At 36.3% G+C, this 20,694-nt stretch overlaps 1 protein-coding gene across 3 annotated transcripts in view; it reads right to left on the minus strand.

The window, feature by feature from the left end:
* Positions 1–3,177: 3,177 nt before the first annotated feature.
* BBS5 (Bardet-Biedl syndrome 5) overlaps positions 3,178–20,694 on the minus strand; it is a 29,059-nt gene continuing 11,542 nt past the window's right edge. The window contains exons 6-12 of one of the 3 annotated variants that reach the window (XM_036254094.1): positions 18,675–18,810; positions 15,910–16,005; positions 12,297–12,359; positions 10,800–10,934; positions 4,553–4,636; positions 3,572–3,595; positions 3,272–3,419 (exon numbers count right to left, since the gene is read on the minus strand). In XM_036254094.1, coding sequence (XP_036109987.1) covers positions 3,318–3,419; positions 3,572–3,595; positions 4,553–4,636; positions 10,800–10,934; positions 12,297–12,359; positions 15,910–16,005; positions 18,675–18,810 — 640 coding nt within the window. In that variant the 3' untranslated portion in view covers positions 3,272–3,317. Of the gene's footprint in view, positions 3,420–3,571; positions 3,596–4,552; positions 4,637–10,799; positions 10,935–12,296; positions 12,360–15,909; positions 16,006–18,674; positions 18,811–20,694 lie in introns of all 3 variants that reach the window. The other 2 variants (XM_036254095.1, XM_036254096.1) reach the window with 2 other exon arrangements.

Raw genomic sequence — 20,694 nt, forward strand, 5'->3', positions numbered from 1 at the left:
GCAGATCAGTGTGCTTTGCCCAGCTTGCAGCCTCTGCAATTTAATCCCACCTGCTAAATTTAGACACCAACTCGAACAACGGGAATTTCGGAGAGCTAGTTTGGAAAGAAGAGTTGTTCTCGCAGCTGTTACAGATGGAAAGGAACAACTGAAACTTTTTATCACTAAGGAAACAGCTCAGAAATAAGAGATTAGAATGAAGTGGAAAGCTTTAAAATACATAAAGCATTAGAAGAGATGCTAATAAAGGCTACCACAAGAAAATGTTTATTGAACTAACAGAAAATTGAATCATAAAAATGAGTCAGTCCACTAAAAATGTCTGGTGGCAAGCTACTTGGCTATCTGGATTAAGGATGCAAAGGTCAAGAATATGAGGTGAGTTCATTTGAATACTCATAAGCAAGATCCCCTTTCCAATAACTGTTACTCACAAAGTTTTATTTTTAACTTAAAACAGTGAGGTATATACTTTTATTTTAGAAATAGGAAATCTAAAGACTTCTATTTATGTACTATAATTACAGTTGTTCTAGAAACACCTTAAAAATAATAACCTCATCATAAATTAAATAAATACAGAGAAACTGCTAATTTCCTAAGACATTCTAAATTATCTTTGTAAGTGGAAAAACTAACATTAGTATTGAATGAAATTATAAAATTATTTTTATTCACACCCTGCCTCACTCTATTTAGTATTTGATGTGGCAAGCAATAACAATAAAACAAGTAAAATAAAAAGAATCATCAAGACAAAAAAGAAAAAATTGTTTAAAGTCAACACTAGGGAAATTAAAAACCCACACACAAACAATATGATCACTAAAGATATTCTGTGATTTAAAGTGTTTAAGATTATTTTTCATTAAAGAAAAAGTTATGAAGAACAGATGTAAGCCCACGAGAACAATGTTATCAACAGAATACAGCAAAATCAGGATGAAATGCTACATCACCTATACAATTTGGAAAACAGGTCGTATATATGAAAAAGAAAAAAGAATGTACAGTATAACTGGAATCATAATTTAAGTTGTTGAGTATAATAGAATACCATATTAATTATGGAATGCAGAAGGCATGATTTGGAAGAAAATTGATCTTTTGTTTATATAAAGATAGCATCATATACTTGTTTATGAAATATTTTATTACAAAATTATATTGTCACATTTTCTGAACTCAATGGGGCTGTAGAAATACTGTAATATCTAAGACTGGTATTTTTTCTCTTTAAATAATTTATTTTTCAGTTATAGTTGATGTAGAATATTATATTAATATCAGGTGTACAACCCTGTGATTAGACATTTATATAACTTACACAGTGATCACTCCAATAGGTCTAGTACTGACCTGACACCATAGTTATTAGAATATTATTGACTATATTCCCTATGCTGTAGTTGACATCCCCACGACTATTCTGTAACTACCAATTTGGATTTCTTAATCCCTTCACTTTCTCACCCATCCTCCCAACCCTACTCCCATCTGGCAACCATCAAAATCTTCACTGTATCTATGAGTCTGTTTCTGTCTGCTTGTTTATGTTGTTTTTTAGATTTGACATATAAGTGAAATCATCTGGCATTTGACTTTCTCTGCCAGACTTATTTCACTAGCACAATATTCTCTAGGTCCATCCATGTTGTTGCAGATGGCAAGATTTCATATTTTTCTTTTTTATGGCTGAGTATATTCCATTACATATATGCACCACTTCTTGGTATTCTTAAACATGCTCAACAAAATATAAGCTCCATGAAGTCAGGGGTTTTTTTTTGAGGGGGGAACAGGGGGCTGTTTTGTTCAGTGCTATTGCTCCAGGGCCTCGTGGGTGCTCCATAGATATTTCTTGAATGAATGAATGTCTCCAGATCAGGGAATTAGATATTTTTAAACTTCAAGCTCTCTATCCATGAGTAAAGGTTGTTTCTCTTATTTAAATCACGGTGAAGTCAGTGGTACTGTCAGCTGCTAAAATAACAGCTGAAAGAAGAGCTCATTGACTCTTTTTCCATTTATAGATGCCACTAAGGTTTTAAGACACTAGGAAAAACTAGCAGCTGCTCCCTTGTTTAAACAATAAATGACTCATTTCTCTCTACACGTTAACACCTAACATTTGAAAAGATTGAGTAAGATGCAAACACCATGATATGATATTTGAGATTATTTCTTACTAGTTGGCAGTTATATAAAGTTTCTATTACCTAAAAAACTATTTCAACAATATTCTTCATAGCATTATGTGACCTGTTTAAATTTTTCCAACAACTATTTTTCCCCTTAATATAAGCTGTTTATTATAACCCCATCCCTTAAAAATATAGAAATCCTTTCCTACTTAAATAAAGAAACCACTTTATAGCTTTTATTGTTTTTTATTGGACTCAGGTTAGTACTTGGTTTTACTGTATGTTTATGTTTGTACATACAGTTGAACCATATTTTAAATGTTTTTATACACTCCTTTCCCTCTAGAGAAAGAGGGCTCCTTGGCTAATTTCAGCGATTTAGGTTCCTTACGACGTTTCTTTATACCAAAGCAGTGGCAAAAAGCACTGGGGCCAGAGAAGTCAGCAAATCTTACCTAACCACAAGACATCAGAAAATAATATCCTATTTTTGGAAACTTCAAAGAAGTTTCAATTAATACAAACAAGGATGAAGTCAATAAATGAACTATTTACAAATGATTTTAAATTATTTACTTTCAAAATAAAATATATTCATGCCAAAGCTATATTGAAATTATTTATCAAACAGTGCCCAAAACTTTACATAGGGGTTGATATAGTCCAGAGTTAGTTATAATTTTTAGTTTTTACTAAAACTATCACCTAAAACTGACAAGTTTAAGGGTTGTAATTTATATTACAGTTGGCTTTCATTTGGACCTAGATGCTATATACTTAAAGCAGATTTTTGTGATTTAAAAGTTGTAATTTGATTACTCCATAAGAATAGTCTTATTCTTTTAAATAATACTTTCAAAACATTAAGTGGTGCTGCAGAAATTCTTTATTAAACCCAATGTGATACATTCATTTAATACCCGAGACTAATAATTTACAAGTATTAGGTACAAAATAGACATATTTACAAACCAGAAACATTTTGATTACAATTTTAAATATAATTAAAAAAGACTGACAGTAAAAGCCCAAATTTTCCTTAATCAATAAAAAACTCTTTCTTAAACGCTTTTTCTGTAAATGTAAAAACTATTCATTTCATGCTTTATAGCAGGAAACTAGTTATCTTTAATCTTGAGATATGTTTAAACAGAAATCCAGCTCAACTCAAGATCAACTCATTACTTCCCAAAGTCCCTGTAGGGTGAATCCATCCTTCAATTTCTCTATTGCAAGCCCCAGTTCTTCTGAAAATACAGGTTCACGATCTTGTTGCTTTTTGGGAGATAAGAGGATAAGATGGGAATAGAGAAGGTGGGCAAGGAAGAGGAAAAAAACAAAAAATAGGTTTCACATAAGTTTGTGAATACTAAATGTTGGAAAATAGAAAGTTTTTTTTTCATATACTGTAGGTAAAATATCCTTACCTTATTGCCATCAGCAAAATAAGCCTATAAAATAAAGAAAATTATATTTCACATACATGACATAATATTATAATAGGTCAGTAGGCTAAGGAACAGCCAATTAATTTACAGAACAATTCTGTGTATAACACGTATTTTATATTCTGTTACTATGTGTCTAATGATTTTCTGTTATCTTTACAATGCTGGTAGCAGAATATACTTTTTCTGTCAGTCACTATTAAGGTCTTCAAGAGCTGTGTTTTAAGCTCTAAAAATGTGCTTTGTTATTAGTATTTAATTAGCACTGTTAACTTGAAAGGAGATAAAAAAAATGACTTTGAGGGTATGAAATCATCATCCCTTCTTGTTTACAAGAAGATGCTGGCAAAACAAAACAAAGCAATCAGTCAGCAAATGCATATAGTTTAAGATAGTAGTAGTAGTTTATAATTAAATATTTTATACTAATTTCACATTTTTGTTTAAAAATATTTGTTCCCAGAGAGGCATCCTGGTCAGATTCATAGACCACAATATAAAGTAAGCATTATTATTATTTTGGCTATTAATTAAATAATACAGATTTGGAAATGGGAAAGTTTATTGCTCAAATAGATATTTGTTTTAAGATAATATACCTATAAGTTGAAGGGAAGTCCATCTCATAAAAATTATAGAAAGTACAAATTTTAAATTAATCCAATTAACTATATTTAACATGTCCTATTATTCTAATATATAAAATAACTTTTCACATATCTAAACTCTTCTGAATAATTGTGTTCTCAAACTATTTCCCAGTTTGGTAAATTCACAAGTACTGACACACACAAAAAAACCCCTAACTTAAAAAATATATATCACACTCTAAATTAAGTTTAAAATACTCTCAAAAGTCTCAGGTTTGATGGCGTTTTACATACTTAATCTATTAAAACGTGACTTGAATAAAAAAAAAAAAATCACAAAAAATTTAGTAGCCTCCTTTGTGATGCTCACCACAAAAGCGTCTGGGTGATCATCAGAGTCTATTTCTACATCGTCTTGAATTTGTTCAACTGTCAGAGCTTCAAGGGACTGTGGCTGAAAATCAGATGTTAAAATGCATCAAAGAGACAAAACTAATTAAACAAATACTTTTAGTAAAATTATACTGAGAGAATTGTAAATACTTGTAAAAAGATAACACAATTGCAAACTACTCAAGTCTTATAAAAATCATTGTATAACATATTCTATTAAAACTAACTTGGGTAATAAAATGAGTCAGTTAAACCTAAGCTTCTAAATCTAAAGTCAATATCATCAAAAGAATTAAAATGACAATTTACATACCCTCCATATGATACTTTCAGATATCCTAAAAGAAAAAACTCATTGGATTTTATCTGATTTTCTTTCATATAGTTAAAAAAAAACAAAACAGTTTTATATAATAGCAAATTTTCAATTTCCCCCCGAATAGTCATTAAATAGAATCTGTGAAAAGTAAAAGAACTAAGCCTTTGTAAGGAATATTCTAAAGGTAAAACAGATTAAATATAATACTCATATTTATTAATTTGTTTTCCAAATATTTTATCCCTGGTGTATTAGGCACTATGCTAATGCTAAAAACTGTATAAAGTCCCTGACTTTACCCACAAAACGTTTATAGTCTAGTAGGAGTGGAGCAAAGGATAAAACACAACTACAAATAACTAAATATTAAGTTGAACCATATGAAATTGCCATTTTTATTAGCTGAAAATGGTAAAATTTTAATAGTATCACATGGTTCAACATACAAAAGTAGCTGTAACAAATGCATTATCTGTCATAATCAGAGTTTGGAGAAAGCACAACTTCTGGCTTGTGAATTCCAGAAACTTTCATGACGTAAAGGTCTTAATCTAGGGCTTTTAGGATGAGGATTATTTTCATAGGGAGGATTAGGGGAAAGGGTATTCCTGGCAGAAGGGATCAGCATCAGCAAAGGTGAGAAATCACAGGATGTGGCTGGGGAATGATGAATAATCCAGTATGGTGAGAATGTAAGAGTCCCCTGAGACAGAAGGAGCTAAGTAGGGCTAGTATTGAACAACACTAGAATGCATCATTCACACTAAAGTCCACGTGAATAATGTTCTCACCAGACACTATGGCTATGCAGATAAGGTGGGAAAGGTAGACTGAAGTCTACTGAAATTCTTTAATACCAGCCCCCAAAATTTGGATTTGATTGATAGGTAATTGGTGGGGGAGGGCTGAGGGTAGAAGTGTATTGCTTGACAAGAGAGTGGCCTGATTCCATACTCTGAAGTTAGCCTCTGTGTTTCAATTATAGTTAGAGCTGTATCATTGTGTACAAGTAATTTAACCTATCTAAGCCTCAGTCTCTCTAACTGTGAGATGATGAAGATAATTCATTTCATAGTATTGTTGCGAGGATTAAATGAGATGATGTATATAAAGTTCTTAGAGCAATGAATGGCAAACAGGTGTTCAACACAGTCATTCAACAACTATGAATATTCACTAAGAATCTATTATGTGCCAGTTGAGATTACTGGAGATACAACAGTTAAAGAAAACAGACAAAAATCCCTGACTTCATGGAGTTTATTTACAGTAGAAAAGGCTGCTCTTTCTCCCTTCCTCTCTCTAAAAAATCAATAAAAACACATAAATAAATAAAGCAAGCAAGCAGAACAAGGGACAAAAAGTGATGGAGGTTGCCATTTTAGATGGACAGTCAGGGAAGACCTCTCTGAAGAGGTGGCTGCAGGAATAGGGATTTCCATGAGGTGACAGAGTAAGCCATTATTGTTGGTTATGATTATGTCCTAGGGCCAAAGAAGGGGAAAAGAAGGCAGAGAGAGAATGGGTATAGAACAAACATACGGAGTGTCTCCCATGTGCCGAGCATTTTATGAATATGATCAATACTTTTTATTTTTTTAAATATGTTTTTGTGCCCTGGCCAGTTTGGCCCAGTGGTGAGAGCATCGGCCTGCGGACCAGAGAGTCCTGGGTTCGGTTCCTCCTTGGGGCACATAAGCAAAAAAAAAAAAAAATGTTTTTATTGATTTTATAGGGGGAGAGAGAGAGAAAGAAAGAAACATTGATCAGCTGCCTCTTGCATGTTCTGCACTGGGAACTGAGCCAGCAACCTGGGCATGTGCTCTGACCAGGAATCCAACAGGTGACCTCTCAGTGCACCAGAGGATGCTCAAACAACTGAGCCACACTGGCCAGGGCAACTTTTTTTTTTAATCCTCACCTGAGGACATCTTTTTTTTTGCATTTATTTTCAGATAGAGTGGGAGGGAAAGAGGGAGGAAGAGAGAGAGAGAAACATCAATGTGAGAGAGACACATCGAGTGATTGCCACCCACACAACACCAGCCAGGGCTGGGGACAAACTGCAACCGAGGTACGTGCCCTTAGTGGAAACCGAACCCAGGACTCTGTGGTCCGCCGGCCAACACTCCAACCGCTGAGCCAACCTGGCCAGGGCAACTTTTTTCTTTTTCAATAGCTTTTTAAGAGCGATTTCTTCATTTTGTAATGAGAAAAATTGAAACTCAGATTTGCCTAGGATCACAAATAAATGGTGAAATTGGGTTTGCAGTCAGGTTTGTGTGGAAAGGAAGAGATGGGAACAGGGAAGAGACTGGTTTAATTGACTGTGTAAAAAAAAAGCCCTGTTTTTTTTTTTTTTTTTTAAGAATACTTTTTCTTTAAACATCAACTGGCCACCTCCTGCATGCCCTACACTGGGGATCAGGCCTACAACCTGGGTATGTGCCCTGACCGGGAATCGAACCAGTGACCTCTTGGTGTATGGGTTGATGCTCAACCACTGAGCTACACTGGCCAGGCTCAAAGAGAGAATCTTAAAAGTGGCAAGAGAAAAGCAGTTGGTTACCTACAAGGGAGCTCCCATAAAACTGTCAGTTGAACCCTGGTTGGTTTGGCTCAGCGGTTAGAGCATTGGCCTGTGGACCACAGAGTTTCCATTCCAGCCAAGGGCACGGCACATATCTCGGCTGTGATTTGTCCCCGGCCCCAGTTAGGGTCGTGTGGGTGGCAACCAATCAATGTGTCTCACATTGATGTTTGCCCCCCCGCCCCACTCTGTCTGAAGATAAATGTAAAAATATCTTCGGGTGAGGATTAAATAAAAAGGACTGTCAGCTGATTTCTCAAAAGAAACTTTGCAGGCCCGAAGGGAGTGGTAAGAAATATTCAGACTGATGAAAAGCAAGAAGCTACAACCAAGATTACTCTATCCTGCAAAGCTGTCATTTAGAATCGATGAACATATTAAAGAGTTTCCCAGACAAGAAAAAGCTAAAGGAGTTCATCACTATCAAACCAGTATTATATAAAATGTTGGAAGGGTCTTTTTGAAGAAAAAGAAGATAAAAAATATGAACAATAAAATGGCAATAAATACATATCTATCGACAATTGAATCTACAAACAAAATGAACAAGCAGAACAGAAATGGCCTCATACATAGAACATTTTGTTGGTTGCCAGATGGGAGGGGGAACTGGAGGATGGGTGAAAAAGGTGAAGAAATTAAGAAGTACAAATTGGTTGTTAGACTGACACACCTCAAAGGGAAGCGGGGGGATGGGAAGAAATAAACCAAAGAACTTCTATGCATATATGCATAACCAATGGACACAGACAACAGTGTGGGGAAAGGTGGGAGTGGGGAGGAGGGGGTCAATAGGGAAAAAAGGAGCAACATCTGTAATACATCCAACAATAAACATAAGTTAAAAAAAAATAATCAACCAATGAATGCATAAATTAGTGGAACAACAACTCCATGTTTCTCTCTCTTTAAAATCAATCAATAAATTATATATAAAAAAAAGATACTATGAAAAATAAAAAAGGGAAACTCCAAGGTTTTTTAAAAATTTATTTTTTATTTTTGTTAATCCTCACCTGAGAATATTTTTTCTGAGAGAGTGGAGGGAGGAAGAGAGGGGTGAGGGTAGAGTGAGAGGGGAGGGTAGAGAGACAGAGAGAGAAACATTGATGTGAGAGAGACACATTGATTGGTTGCCTCCCACAAGCACCTGGACTGGAGCTGGAGATCAAACTTGTAATCCAGGTAGATGCCCTTCATTGGGAATTGAACCTGTGACCCTTTGGTGCATGGGCCAGCACTCTAACAACTAAGTCATGCTGGCCAGGGCTACTCTAAAGTTTTGAGCACAGCCAACTTTGACAAGGCTAAAAATAAGTAAGTAATAAATAAATAGATAAATCAGCAGGATGTTGCTTTTGAGAAAAAGGATAACATTTTAGGTATGCCAATTTGAGATACTTAACTAAGTCTTAGTATATTTTACTGACTTGGAAAATTATTTATCTAATTAAATTACTAAGATAAATTAAAACAAATTTTTTTTTCCCTTTATTGATTTTAGTGAGAGAAGAAGGGAGAGGGAGAGAGAAATAGAAACATCGATGAGAGAGAACATTGACTGGCCACCTCCTGCATGCCCCCCACTGGGGATCAGGCCCACAACCTGGGCATGTGCCCTGACCGGGAATTGAACTGGGGACCTCTTGGTGCATGGGTGGATGCTCTACCACTGAGCCACACCAGCTGGGCCTAAGATAAATTTTTAAATGAGAAATTCAATTTATATTATTTGGAATGCTCATCTATGTGAAATATTCAAGAAAACTGGAACCATGAGAGTATGTGTCAAGATAAGAAAGAAACATTGAGGGTCATCTACAGAAGGGTCATCTACAAGTCGAAGGAACTGAGGAACAGGTGATACTACTGACGAATACACAGAGAAGGTAGAGGGAAAGGGAGAATACTTAAAAAGTGCAGGTTGGGAAGAAAATAGAAAAGGATGATGAAGGAGAGGAACTACATGGGGCATATGTATAATAAAACATCAACAATCCAGAGAAAAGTTTCTGTTGGAAGGAGAACGAGATATGTATGGAATTTGACAGGGAGAGAAAAAAAATTAAGTACAAGGAGCATCAGGCAAGAAGGGCCTGGCTGAAGTCAGACAGTGTGAATTTGTACTTAGCAGCCTACCCCAACTTCTGATCTTCTCTGGTCACATGCTGTAGTCCAAGAATAGGAGGAGAAATATAGATAATATATGGAATGTGTGACATGGCTCAACATGCTGAGTACCAGCAGGGATATTGATGAAAGAGTGGATGACAAGGACACCAGCAATAGAGTATACAGTGAGGGCCCAAAAGAACAGACAGCAAGAGAACCTGTGACAGAGCAGTTAGTGAGGGCACCAGATAGAGCGCCTCTGGCAAGGGCACTGCTGATAGAGCAGACAGAGAAGACATCTCTGATGCAGTGGCTGGTGAGTGTGCAGTGAAGGCAAGGGACCTAGCTGGAGAGGCTGAAAGTAAAGCCAAAAGAGAAGTGATGTATCTGGAGAGCAGAGGTTGGTGCAGAAATCAGATAGCATGGGGAGGCAAAGAGCAGACATGTGGGGGGTGATACTCAAGCTATTTCATAACTGGTATGGCACAGGAATTGATGAACAGGAATGGGCACAGACCATATGGGTGAAGCAGACTCCTGTAGTTGCTCTACTGCAGGGCCTTGGAGAAAGAAATTGGTGTTGTGAGGCTTGTAAGGTTTGCCTGTGCTAATGGGAGGCTGAAGCAGAATATGTAAAAATGAAACTGAGAGTGAGAGGTTCCATTCTGTCCACATGGAGGAGCCTTGCACATGGACACTTCTCTGAAGGGCAGAGTAAATGACGAAGCAGACAGAAGACAGGTGTGAGCACAAATTAGTGACGGCCAGGGCCATGCTCGCCGAGCAGAGTCTGTATAGTTATCATTTTATTTTTATTTATTTATTTATTTTTATTATTTTTTTTAATCCTCACCCGAGGACATTTTTCCATTTTTTGTTCAGATAGAGTGGGAGAGAGAGAGAGGAAGAGAGAGAGAAACATCGATGCGAAAGGGACACATCGAGTGGCTGCCACCCGCACGACCAACCAGGGCCGGGGACAAACTGCAACCGAGGTACATGCCCCTAGCGGGAATCGAACCCGGGTCTCTCTAGACCGCAGACCGACGCTCTATCCGCTGAGCCAAACCGGCCAGGGCTGTATAGTTATCATTTTAAACATCGTTTAAAATTAAATTGTACATAATATATTTATATCTAAATTTTATAGATTGTGTAAAAACAATTCAGCAAACACTGTATTTCACTTAGTGAACAAATTACCTTTTCTTCCATCTTGTAATCCACTCCAAATATAGGACTGGCAGAATAGACTTTGTGGAGTGAATTGATTTCCTTAACTGATGCTTGTAGTTTTTCCACAGGATCTATTTTAAAGCCAAGAACGTATCCTCCACTCTTCAAGAACAAATAATGAAAAAACAAAAAACAAGTCTGAGAAATGCTATTTAAGTATATATGTATGACAAATTATAGGTCTAATTGTCCTTATTTCAGAGCATAATATGTAAGCTGATTTTTCAAATTAAAATTATGAAAAACTTCAAACATAAGCATCCATGTAGCCATCCAGCTTACACAAGTAACAAAACGCAGCCAATTCTGTTCCTTCTGTAACCTTACCCTCCCCCAAGTCTCCTCCCTTCACCCACTCAGGATTATTTTAAAGTGTATCCAGACATCACATAATTTCATCTTTAATTTCAAGTTTAAAAATACACTGTAGATTGTGAAGGCCAAGGGAACTAAGTTTTTCTTGAACTAGACCTCGAAAAGGAATATACCATATATTAAAAGAAGAGAATGATCTACCTGAGGCTCTCTCCTTGAAGAATTAGAAAGAAAGGTGACCATGACAGGTTGTTGGGGGAAGAGTGTTAACAAATTAAGTAGTATACTGTCATAAGTAAGAGCATATGCTTTGGGTTGAGAGCATACGCTTTGGGGTTCAAATTCTGGTTTTACAACAAATTTACTAGCTGTACGATGTTGAGAAACTTTTATTATCTAAGTCTCAATTTTCTAACCATAAAATGATTAACAAGTTGTGGTATTAAATAAAATAATGTATATATGATATTTTGTACAATTCCTAGAACATAGTAAGCACTCAATAATTGGCAACTACTAATCAACAGGCCAAGGGGAAAGGAGAGACATTCATGTTTAAACTTAGAATTTAGAAGAGGTAGTGATTTTATAAATAAGTAAATGTTTTACTTAAATGTATTTCTTCAAAAACTTGGCATAATGGGGCATAGCAATTTACAATTAGAAACAATATAATCTCATGAGAGTATAAAATCTCAAATGGGTGTGTGTGTGTATCTGTATATATCTGCATTTCTCAAACACAGTCTTTTGAGTCAATCAGATCTAGAACTGAAACCTAGCCCCACCATTTACTAGTTGTGAGAACATGGGCAAGGTTCCCAAATTCTCCAGGCCCCCGTTTTCTTGACTGTAAAATAGGGAAAGAATAGTAACTGTATCATAGGGTTGTATAAAGATTGAAATAATGACTTGACTCTGTCATTAAACATGACAATCATATGATAATAATGAGCTTGTCTGTCCAACAAAGAAACATAAGCAGGATTCTTCCTATGGGGACTATAATATGACTTCAAATTCTTCATATAATTTAATGTTATAGCTAATATTCTTCTTGGATGTAAACTGGTTAGTATATAAAACTAAAAATAGACTTTCAAAGTTTAAAAATCTATTAAAGACTAATAAAAATATTAAATATCTTACCTGCTGAGAGCTTTCTATGACAAGAGCTAAACCAAATTTTGAATCTCTAATCTTTATTGAACGCTAGATGTAAAATGAAAAAGAAAAATATGCTTGTTTTTATTATCTGATAGCAGTGAATTTTTAGCATACTTTTATCAACTTTCACACAGTGAACAACTTTTCATAATCTAAACTTAAAGAAAAAAATTCTTCCTTTTTCCTTCATTACACTTATCTGAAGGAAAAGAGATCAAGTAAAATGAAAACTTTCACACTGGAAATAGGTAGCAAACTTGTAAAGCAATACAAGGATAACATCTCCGAAATATGTGTAACATTCTCTGACTTTAAGGAGTTACAATCTTTCTGGATATTTTGAACCAAAGGCCAGGAAACTTTTAGTTATAGATAGCAGGTGTCTTCTGTGGCTCCTAAGGCCGGGCTAGTTTTCATTAATTTATTTTTCTTTATTGATGTTAGAGAGAGAGGAAGGGAGAGGGAGAGAGACAGAAACATTGATGAGAGAGAACAACAATTGGCTGCCTCCTGCATGCCCCCCACTGGGGATTTGGCCCACAACCTGGGCATGTGCCCCGACCAGGAATCAAACTGGCGACCTCTTGGTGCATGGGTCAATGCTCAACCATTGAGCCACACTAGCCAGGTTGGGACTGGGTTTTTTTTTTTTAATATTTTTTTCTTTTTTTTTATCCTCACCCGAGGACATTTTTGCATTTATCTTCAGATAAAGCAAGAGGGAGAGAGGGAGGAAGAGAGAGAAACATTGATGCCAGAGAGACACATCAACTGGTTGCCACCCACATGACCCCTACTGGGGCCAGGGACAAACTGCAACTGAGGTACGTGCCCTTAGTGGGAACCGAACCTGAGACTCTCTGGTCCACAGGCCGACGCTCTAACCACAAAGCAAACTGCCCAGGGATAAATATTTTTTCTTTATTTATTTTAGAGAGAAAGAGGAAGGGAGAGGGAGAGATAGAAATATCAATGAGAGAGAACATCGATTGGCCGCCTCCTGCATGCCTCCCACTGGGGATCATTGCTGGGCTGGGTTAGTCCCTCCCTCCCTCCCTTCACCTGAGGACTTTTTTTCCATTTTGTTCAAATAGAGTGGGAGGGAGGGAGTGGATGAGAGACAGAAACATTGACATGAAAGGGACACATGGAGTGGCTGCCTCCCGGATGACTCCAACCAGGGCAGGGGATGAATTGCAACCGAGGTACCTGCCCTTGACCGGAATTGAATCGGCGACTCATTGGTCCGTGGGCCGACGCTCCAACTGCTGAGTCAAACTGGCAAGGGCTGGGTTAGTTTTTAAAAGTCACCCGTGCTGCCCAGCTGGTGTGACTCAGTGGATTGAGCGTCCTCCCTTGGACTGAAAGGTCCCGGTTCGATTCCCGGTCAGGGCACATGCCTCGGTTTCGGGCTTGACCCCCAGTAGGGGGTGTGCAGAAGGCAGCCGATGGATGTTTCTCTCTCACATCAATGTATCTATCTCCCTTCCTCTCTCTCTAAAAATCCAATAAAAACAAATTTTAAAAAAGTCACATGTGCTTTCTGTTCCTTACATCATAGGTACCTAACTTCTTAAAGAATCTCCATTCCATTTATTAAAAGAAAAAAAATAAGTTATGGGCATTCATCACTGGGCATCGAGGAAGGCTGGGATAGGTCAAGAATACTTAACATTAACAGGTAAGTATAATGGGGACTAAGCTTGCTTAGCAGACGATGAGCGGTGAGTGACATCAGTGGCCTAGGAGGAGGGAAGAGGGGGAGAAGCACAATGGCAAGCAGGACCTGTGGAAAGTGACACAAAATGTACTTGCTGGTGGGGTTAAAGAGAACCATAGGGGATCTAACATTATGACCAGCAGACCACAAGACAGAGAGGGTAATCTGTGGTAGGTGACGGCTTATCCCATTTCCAGACAGATGGGCATTGGAAGTTGAAAAAGAGAGAAGAAAGAAAGAGAGGGAGAGGGGGAGAGAGAGAAACATAAGGAGAGGGAGGTGGGGTAGAAAAGGGAGAGGGAAAGGGAGACTGACTAAATGGTAATTGTTACAAAAACCTGGCCTTCTATTTAGACTGCTTCTTCCTATCAGAATCTATGATTTTCTGTTTAATGTGTTGCTTTTTACCACCTGACTGAAAGCCCCGTGATGGCAGGAACTGTCATGAGACCTTATCTCTAGCACCTAGCACATAAGAGCCTCTCAATATCTGGCAAATGAATGATTAGATATTTTAAAGTAACTCAGAAGTGAGTCAATTTAGCAAAAGACAGCCTTGGGAATATTTTTCAAAGAATTATCCTTCTCATAGGCCAATCAGTCGCTTAAAAAATGACATTTTCCAGATACACATACATAGTACCTACCCCATAAATATTTATTAAGGAAACGGCTTAATCTTATATACTACAATAAGGGCAATTAGCATAGGATAGTCTCACAGGATTTTCATTAAGTATTTTTATGTTCCATCTGATATACATTAGAGGCTAAAGTAGTTTTTTACATGTAAAATGAGATTCTTCAGTTTTTGGAGTTTATCATTTGTTTCACCTTATCACATACTTATCATAACAGCAGCAGCAGAGTAAAAGGAACCACTTTTATCTTTTCCCAAAACAAATTAGTCTTACATGTAGTTACTTCTTATTCTGGATTTTAATAGCTTTAACTTACGCTAAACCCATTATCATTAAACACCATCTTGATTTCTTTCACCAAAGCTGTATCAGAATACAATGAAAACAGTTCATTCACAGAATTAATCATTTCATTCTGGCTTTAAAAGGGTTTGAGCAGAACCCTGGCTGGGTGGCTCAGCTGGTTGGAACATCACCCTGTACACCAATAGGTTGCGGGTTTGATTCCTGGGTGGGGTGTGAACGGGAGGCAACCGACTGATGTTTCCCTCTCACATTGATGTTTCCGGCTCTCTCTCAACATATCCTCAAGTGAGGATTAAAAAAAAAAAAGATTCGAACAAAAAGTAGCAAGAAAGCCAAACAGAGTGTATGGATTAGTGTGCTGAACCCATGCCAAGGAACAGCCATGTACCAGCCTCATGGAAAGGTTATGAGAAACTTCAGTAGCTAAAACCCTTTGAATGGAATCTAAGAAAACACACACCTTAATCTGTATAAAAACTATTCAAAATTTTACAATCTAGGATATTTCTCTCTTTTTTTAAAAAAATATGGTTTTATTGATTTTAGAGAGGGAGAGAGAAAGAGAAACATCGAGTGGCTGCCTCCTGCTTGCCCCCTGCTGAGGATTGAGCCCACAGCCTTGACCTGGAATAGAACCCGTGACCTCTTGGTGCATGGGCTGATGCTCAATCACTGAGCCACAATGGCCAGGCTATTTCTCTTAATAGCAAGTTGTAATGGTGCTGTGTCCCTTGAATGTAAGCACAACTGGGTCTTTTCTATGTTAAAATAGTAAATTATCAACATTTTAAAAGTATGCTCTCAGTTAAACTGCTGTCACTTAACAAGGGAGAAAGAGAACTTATCTAATTCCCAAAGTCCTATTAACTGTTGAACACAAGTTATTTATTCTGCATTAAAATGAGGTCATCAAAATGTATGCACTTACAATTTGCAGATATGGTATACTGACGTTAAAACTGTCATTCATATTTGCATGCCACACAATTCTCACATTGGTAACAAAAAATGTTCCTAAATTTCCCTGTAAAGGAGAGTAATGAGAGATACATCAATGATCATATGTTTGAATACTTATTCTTTATTTTCTAAACACCAGAATAATTCTAATTATCAGAGCAACAGCAAATACCAGAACCAAGTATTACGGAATATCAGTGACTTCATCATTCATTGCATGGTAGTACAATTAGACTACTGAGAGCATGGCTGTGAAGTTAGATCATCATTATACCATCAGTACTTACCAGTTGTCTGACCAGGGTGAATTTCTTCTTGGTACATTGTGTCAAATGTAAAATGAGTATTTGATTAAATAACCCATGTAAATAAAGCCCATAGCACAGTGTCTGGCACACAGTAAGCACTGCATAAGTATTAGATCTTATTATGACTCTTATTCAAAACCTGGGATAAGTCAAGGCAAGGTAGTTGTGGTACGAAAGAGACAAAACACATGTGATAATCTCCATCAGTCCACAGAGATATATTATAGCTCTTCTACATTAACTATAGATTAAACTGTTCTCCAGTTACATGGCCCCTCAACATCTCTCAAAAGTGGCCTAAAAAAGAATCTTCAAGACTTAATAATATGGCACTAAAATGATCTGCCTCTACCATTTATGTATCATTCTCCACCTCCCCACCACATAAACTACAAGATTTTTCTTTTATACTTTGAGGTTGCCAATAAAACATTAACTAACAAACCCAAAACCTAAAAAGGCTTCTTCTGGGATGACCAAGTTTGAAACAATAGAAAGATCACCTATTTCCCAATTATAATTAAATGAATAAGTATATACACATAAGTATATATGTCATCCCCCTCCACTCTTATCTTGCAAAAAATTGTAATATAAAAAATTTCAGCCACCATTATTCCCAGCCCAAGTCCCATTAAACAATACTAGGTCTAACTCTACAAGGAATAATTCATTATATCATTGTTTCCTCTTATTTTAGAAAAAGAAAACTTGTAAAATACCATAAAGACTTTTTAAAATAACAGGAGGGCATATTTTATTTATTATTTTTAAATAAACATTAGTAAGGTTGACAATAACATCCTTATTTTCAATAAAATGATGTATCTGATAATTTTGGAACATCTTAACTAATTAAAAATGCCAGGTGTTATGCTAGGTGGTAAGGATCTAACTATGAATAGGGTAACTGTACCCCTACCCTTATAAAGCCTACAAACTAATATGGGGGTATAGAAAAGCTCTGTATTTTAGAGTAGTAATAATATGGAGTGGTAATTCAGTACAGGCTGCATAAGGAACACACTAGAAGAAGCTTTCAGAAAGTAACATCTAAGCTATGACCTAGAGCAGGGGTTGGTAAACTATGATCTGTAGGACAAATCTGGTTTGCTGCCTCATTTTGTATGGCCCACAAGCTAAGTATCATTTTTACATTTTTAAATGGTTGGGAAAAAAGTCAAAAGAACAATATTTCATGACACATGAATACTGTATGAAATTCAAACTTCAGTGTCCATAATAAAGTTAAAAATATATATGTATTTTTAATCCTCACCCAAGGATACTTTTTTCCACTTATCTTCAGATAGAGTGGGACAGAGAGAGAGAGAAAGAAACATCGACGTGAGTGAAGAGACACTGATGGGTTGCTTCCCACACGATCCTGATGGGGGCCAGGGATGAACCGCAACCAAAGTACGTGTCCTTGACCAGAATCAAACCTGTGACTCTTTGGTCTGTGGGCTGATGCTCTACTGCTGATCCAAACTGGCCAGGGCCATAATAAGGTTTTACTGAAACAATGCAACACTCACTTGTTTATGTGTTGTCTATGGCTGGTTTTACACTACAATGGCAGGACTGAGAAGTTGGGGAAGAAACTATATGGCCTGTAAAATCTAAACTATTTACTATTTGGCCCTTTACAGAATAAACTTTGCTGATTCCTAATGAAAAAGGAACCTTTATCATGGTTTAAAATTAGAACTTTTCAAATGAGCAAAGTTTATTTACAATTTAAGTTTATGATTCAATGTTTAGTTAAGAAATGTTTTCATTCAAATGTTATAGCTTTACCACCGTGTTTATCGGTCTAATCTAGGTTGTAACACAAAGGCTAGAAACTATTCTTGGTAAGAGACAGATTTTTCTCTAGAAATTAATGTCACTTATTCCAACTACTAGCTGCTTACATGTTTCAACCGGTAATAATTTCAAGAGTAAATGAAAAGTTACAATAATGAATACAGAAGTCACTATGTTTATGTTTAACTCCATAAAGCTCAGATTAAAAAGCTTCTGCGATGGTCTAACCCATGGCTCTCCTCCATCAGCACAGGTTATCAAGATGCAGTGTAAGTACAGTGGGGAGATGGTGGCTCTGGGACGAACTTGATGTGTGAGGTCACTTAATTCTTTGGGGCCTGAATTTTTCATCCATAAGTGAATAGAGACTGAACTAGAGATTATCTCTAAGGTCCATTCCAGCTCTAAATTCAATGTAGAGCAAATGTTGCTAAACAGGACAAAACAGTAAAAATACAAAAATCATACTATTTTATATTGAGTTATAATATTAACTTATCAAGAGGTATAATGCTAATTTTAACAGAATTAAATGAATATACAAACCTAATGATAAATGGAAAAATGATTACTAAGGCACTGATCCAAAAGGTTCATTAGTTTTTTTGTACAATACCTGGTCACTGGATAAATTCCATACTCCATTGATTTTATCATATACATGTTCTTGTGGTAATAATCTTAGTTGCTTATTTTGAATTAGTGCACTTCTCAATTTAAAATCACGATACATTTTAGAAGTTTCATATGCTCTGTAAAAGAGAACAAACAAAAGGCTAACCCTACTGAAAATTCAGCTTTCTTTGGTTATGTTTACTTAGCTACTAAAATATATAGTTGCCAGTACTTATATACATTACTAAAATAATTATTACAGTAAAGTAAAATTTTTTTCTTTTCAGTAAGTTCTGATAATTACAGTCCTTTGTAGCTTTGTCGTTTCAGTGCATCACTTGCATATTTTATCTCAGTAAACTACTTTTTAGATGTCTAATTGTTAAGGTGCTATATATCACATAGCACAATTAGAGAACACAGATTTTCTCTCAAACTGAAAAATAATGCTTCTATATAATAAACATGGATATTATTTTTCTATCAAAATGCTTCCCTTCATCTCTGTTTTAGTCAGAAGCACCATTATTCGTTTTCTCACTACAACCTGAAAAGTGTATGCGCACATCTACCTCTACACAGAAAATCAGAATCTGCACCAGCTCTAAGTTACCCTAGGACAGAACCGGACAAACTGTGTGTGTGTGTGTGTGCGTGTGTGTGTATCAAATCTCTCTAAATTTGTTTTCTATGTCTCTCTATTAATAAATAATAAATGAAGAAGAAAATTCTTAACTTTTAAAATTTTTCCTTTTATTTTTTTTCTTTATTGATTTTTGAGAGAGGAAGGGAGAGGGAGAGACAGAAATATCGATGAGAGAGAACATCGATTGGCTGCCTCCTGCATGCCCCCCACTGGGGATCGGGCCCACAACCTGGGCATGTGCCCTGACTAGGAATCGAACTGGGACCTCTTGGTGCATGGGTTGTTGCTCAACCACTGAGCCACACCAGCTGGGCAAAATTTTATTTTTCAATTACAGTTTATATTCAATATTATTTTGTTTTAGTTTCAAGTGTACAGCATAGTGATTAGATAATCTCATACTTTTCAAAGTAATTCCTCTCCTATTTCAAGCACCCACCTGGCACCACACATAGTTATTACAATATTATTGACTATATTCCCTATGCTGTACTTTACATCCCCATGACTATTTTGTAACTACCAATTTGTACTTCTAAATGCCTTCACCTTTTTCATCCAGTCCACAACGTCCCCTCCTTCTCCTCTCTGGCAACTGTCAGTCTGTGCTCTGTAGCTATGAATCTGTTTCTATTTTCTTTGTTCATTTATTTATGTTGTTCTTTAGATTCCATATATAAATCATATAGTATTTCTCTCTCTTTGTCTGACTTATTTCACTTAGCATACTAAAACATTTTCTTAGTCTAAATAACCTTAGAAGTCATTCATATAAATTATAATACTCAATGTTAAATTTCTGATTTTAACTCTAATTAACCTTCTAAATAAGAGCATTTCCAGTTAGGGCACAGGCACAGGACATGAACATTTGCTTATAAATCTTATAAGCAAATTTAAATCTTATAAATCTTAATTTCCTTCAGTGCTGTAATCATCAATATTTAACCGGGGGGGGGGGGGGATGGAAAGTATTTATGCTGTAAATTATTTTGGGGGGTGAGGACATAACATTTTTACACTAAAGAAAAGCAGTTTCCATGCTCCCTTCGAACTTGATTTTATATTACTTCTCCAAGTAAAGTTAAATAAAAAGCTAAGGTTTAGGTATATGACCAAGATAATTAAAAAATATGTTTTCACACAAAACTTATACATAAATGTTCACAGCAGCATTATCCATAATAGACAAAAATGTCTATTAACTGATAAGTGGACAAACAAAATACGTGTCCATACAATGGAGTATTATTCAGCTATAAAAAGGAATAAAGTACCAATATATGCTACAACATAGATGGACCTTGAAAAAATTACGTAAGTGAAAGAAGTCAGACACAGCTCTGGCTGATGTGGCTCAGTTGGTTGGGCATCA

Source organism: Molossus molossus, unplaced genomic scaffold, assembly GCF_014108415.1.
Source record: "Molossus molossus isolate mMolMol1 unplaced genomic scaffold, mMolMol1.p scaffold_m16_p_11, whole genome shotgun sequence".
Lineage (NCBI taxonomy): Eukaryota > Metazoa > Chordata > Mammalia > Chiroptera > Molossidae > Molossus > Molossus molossus.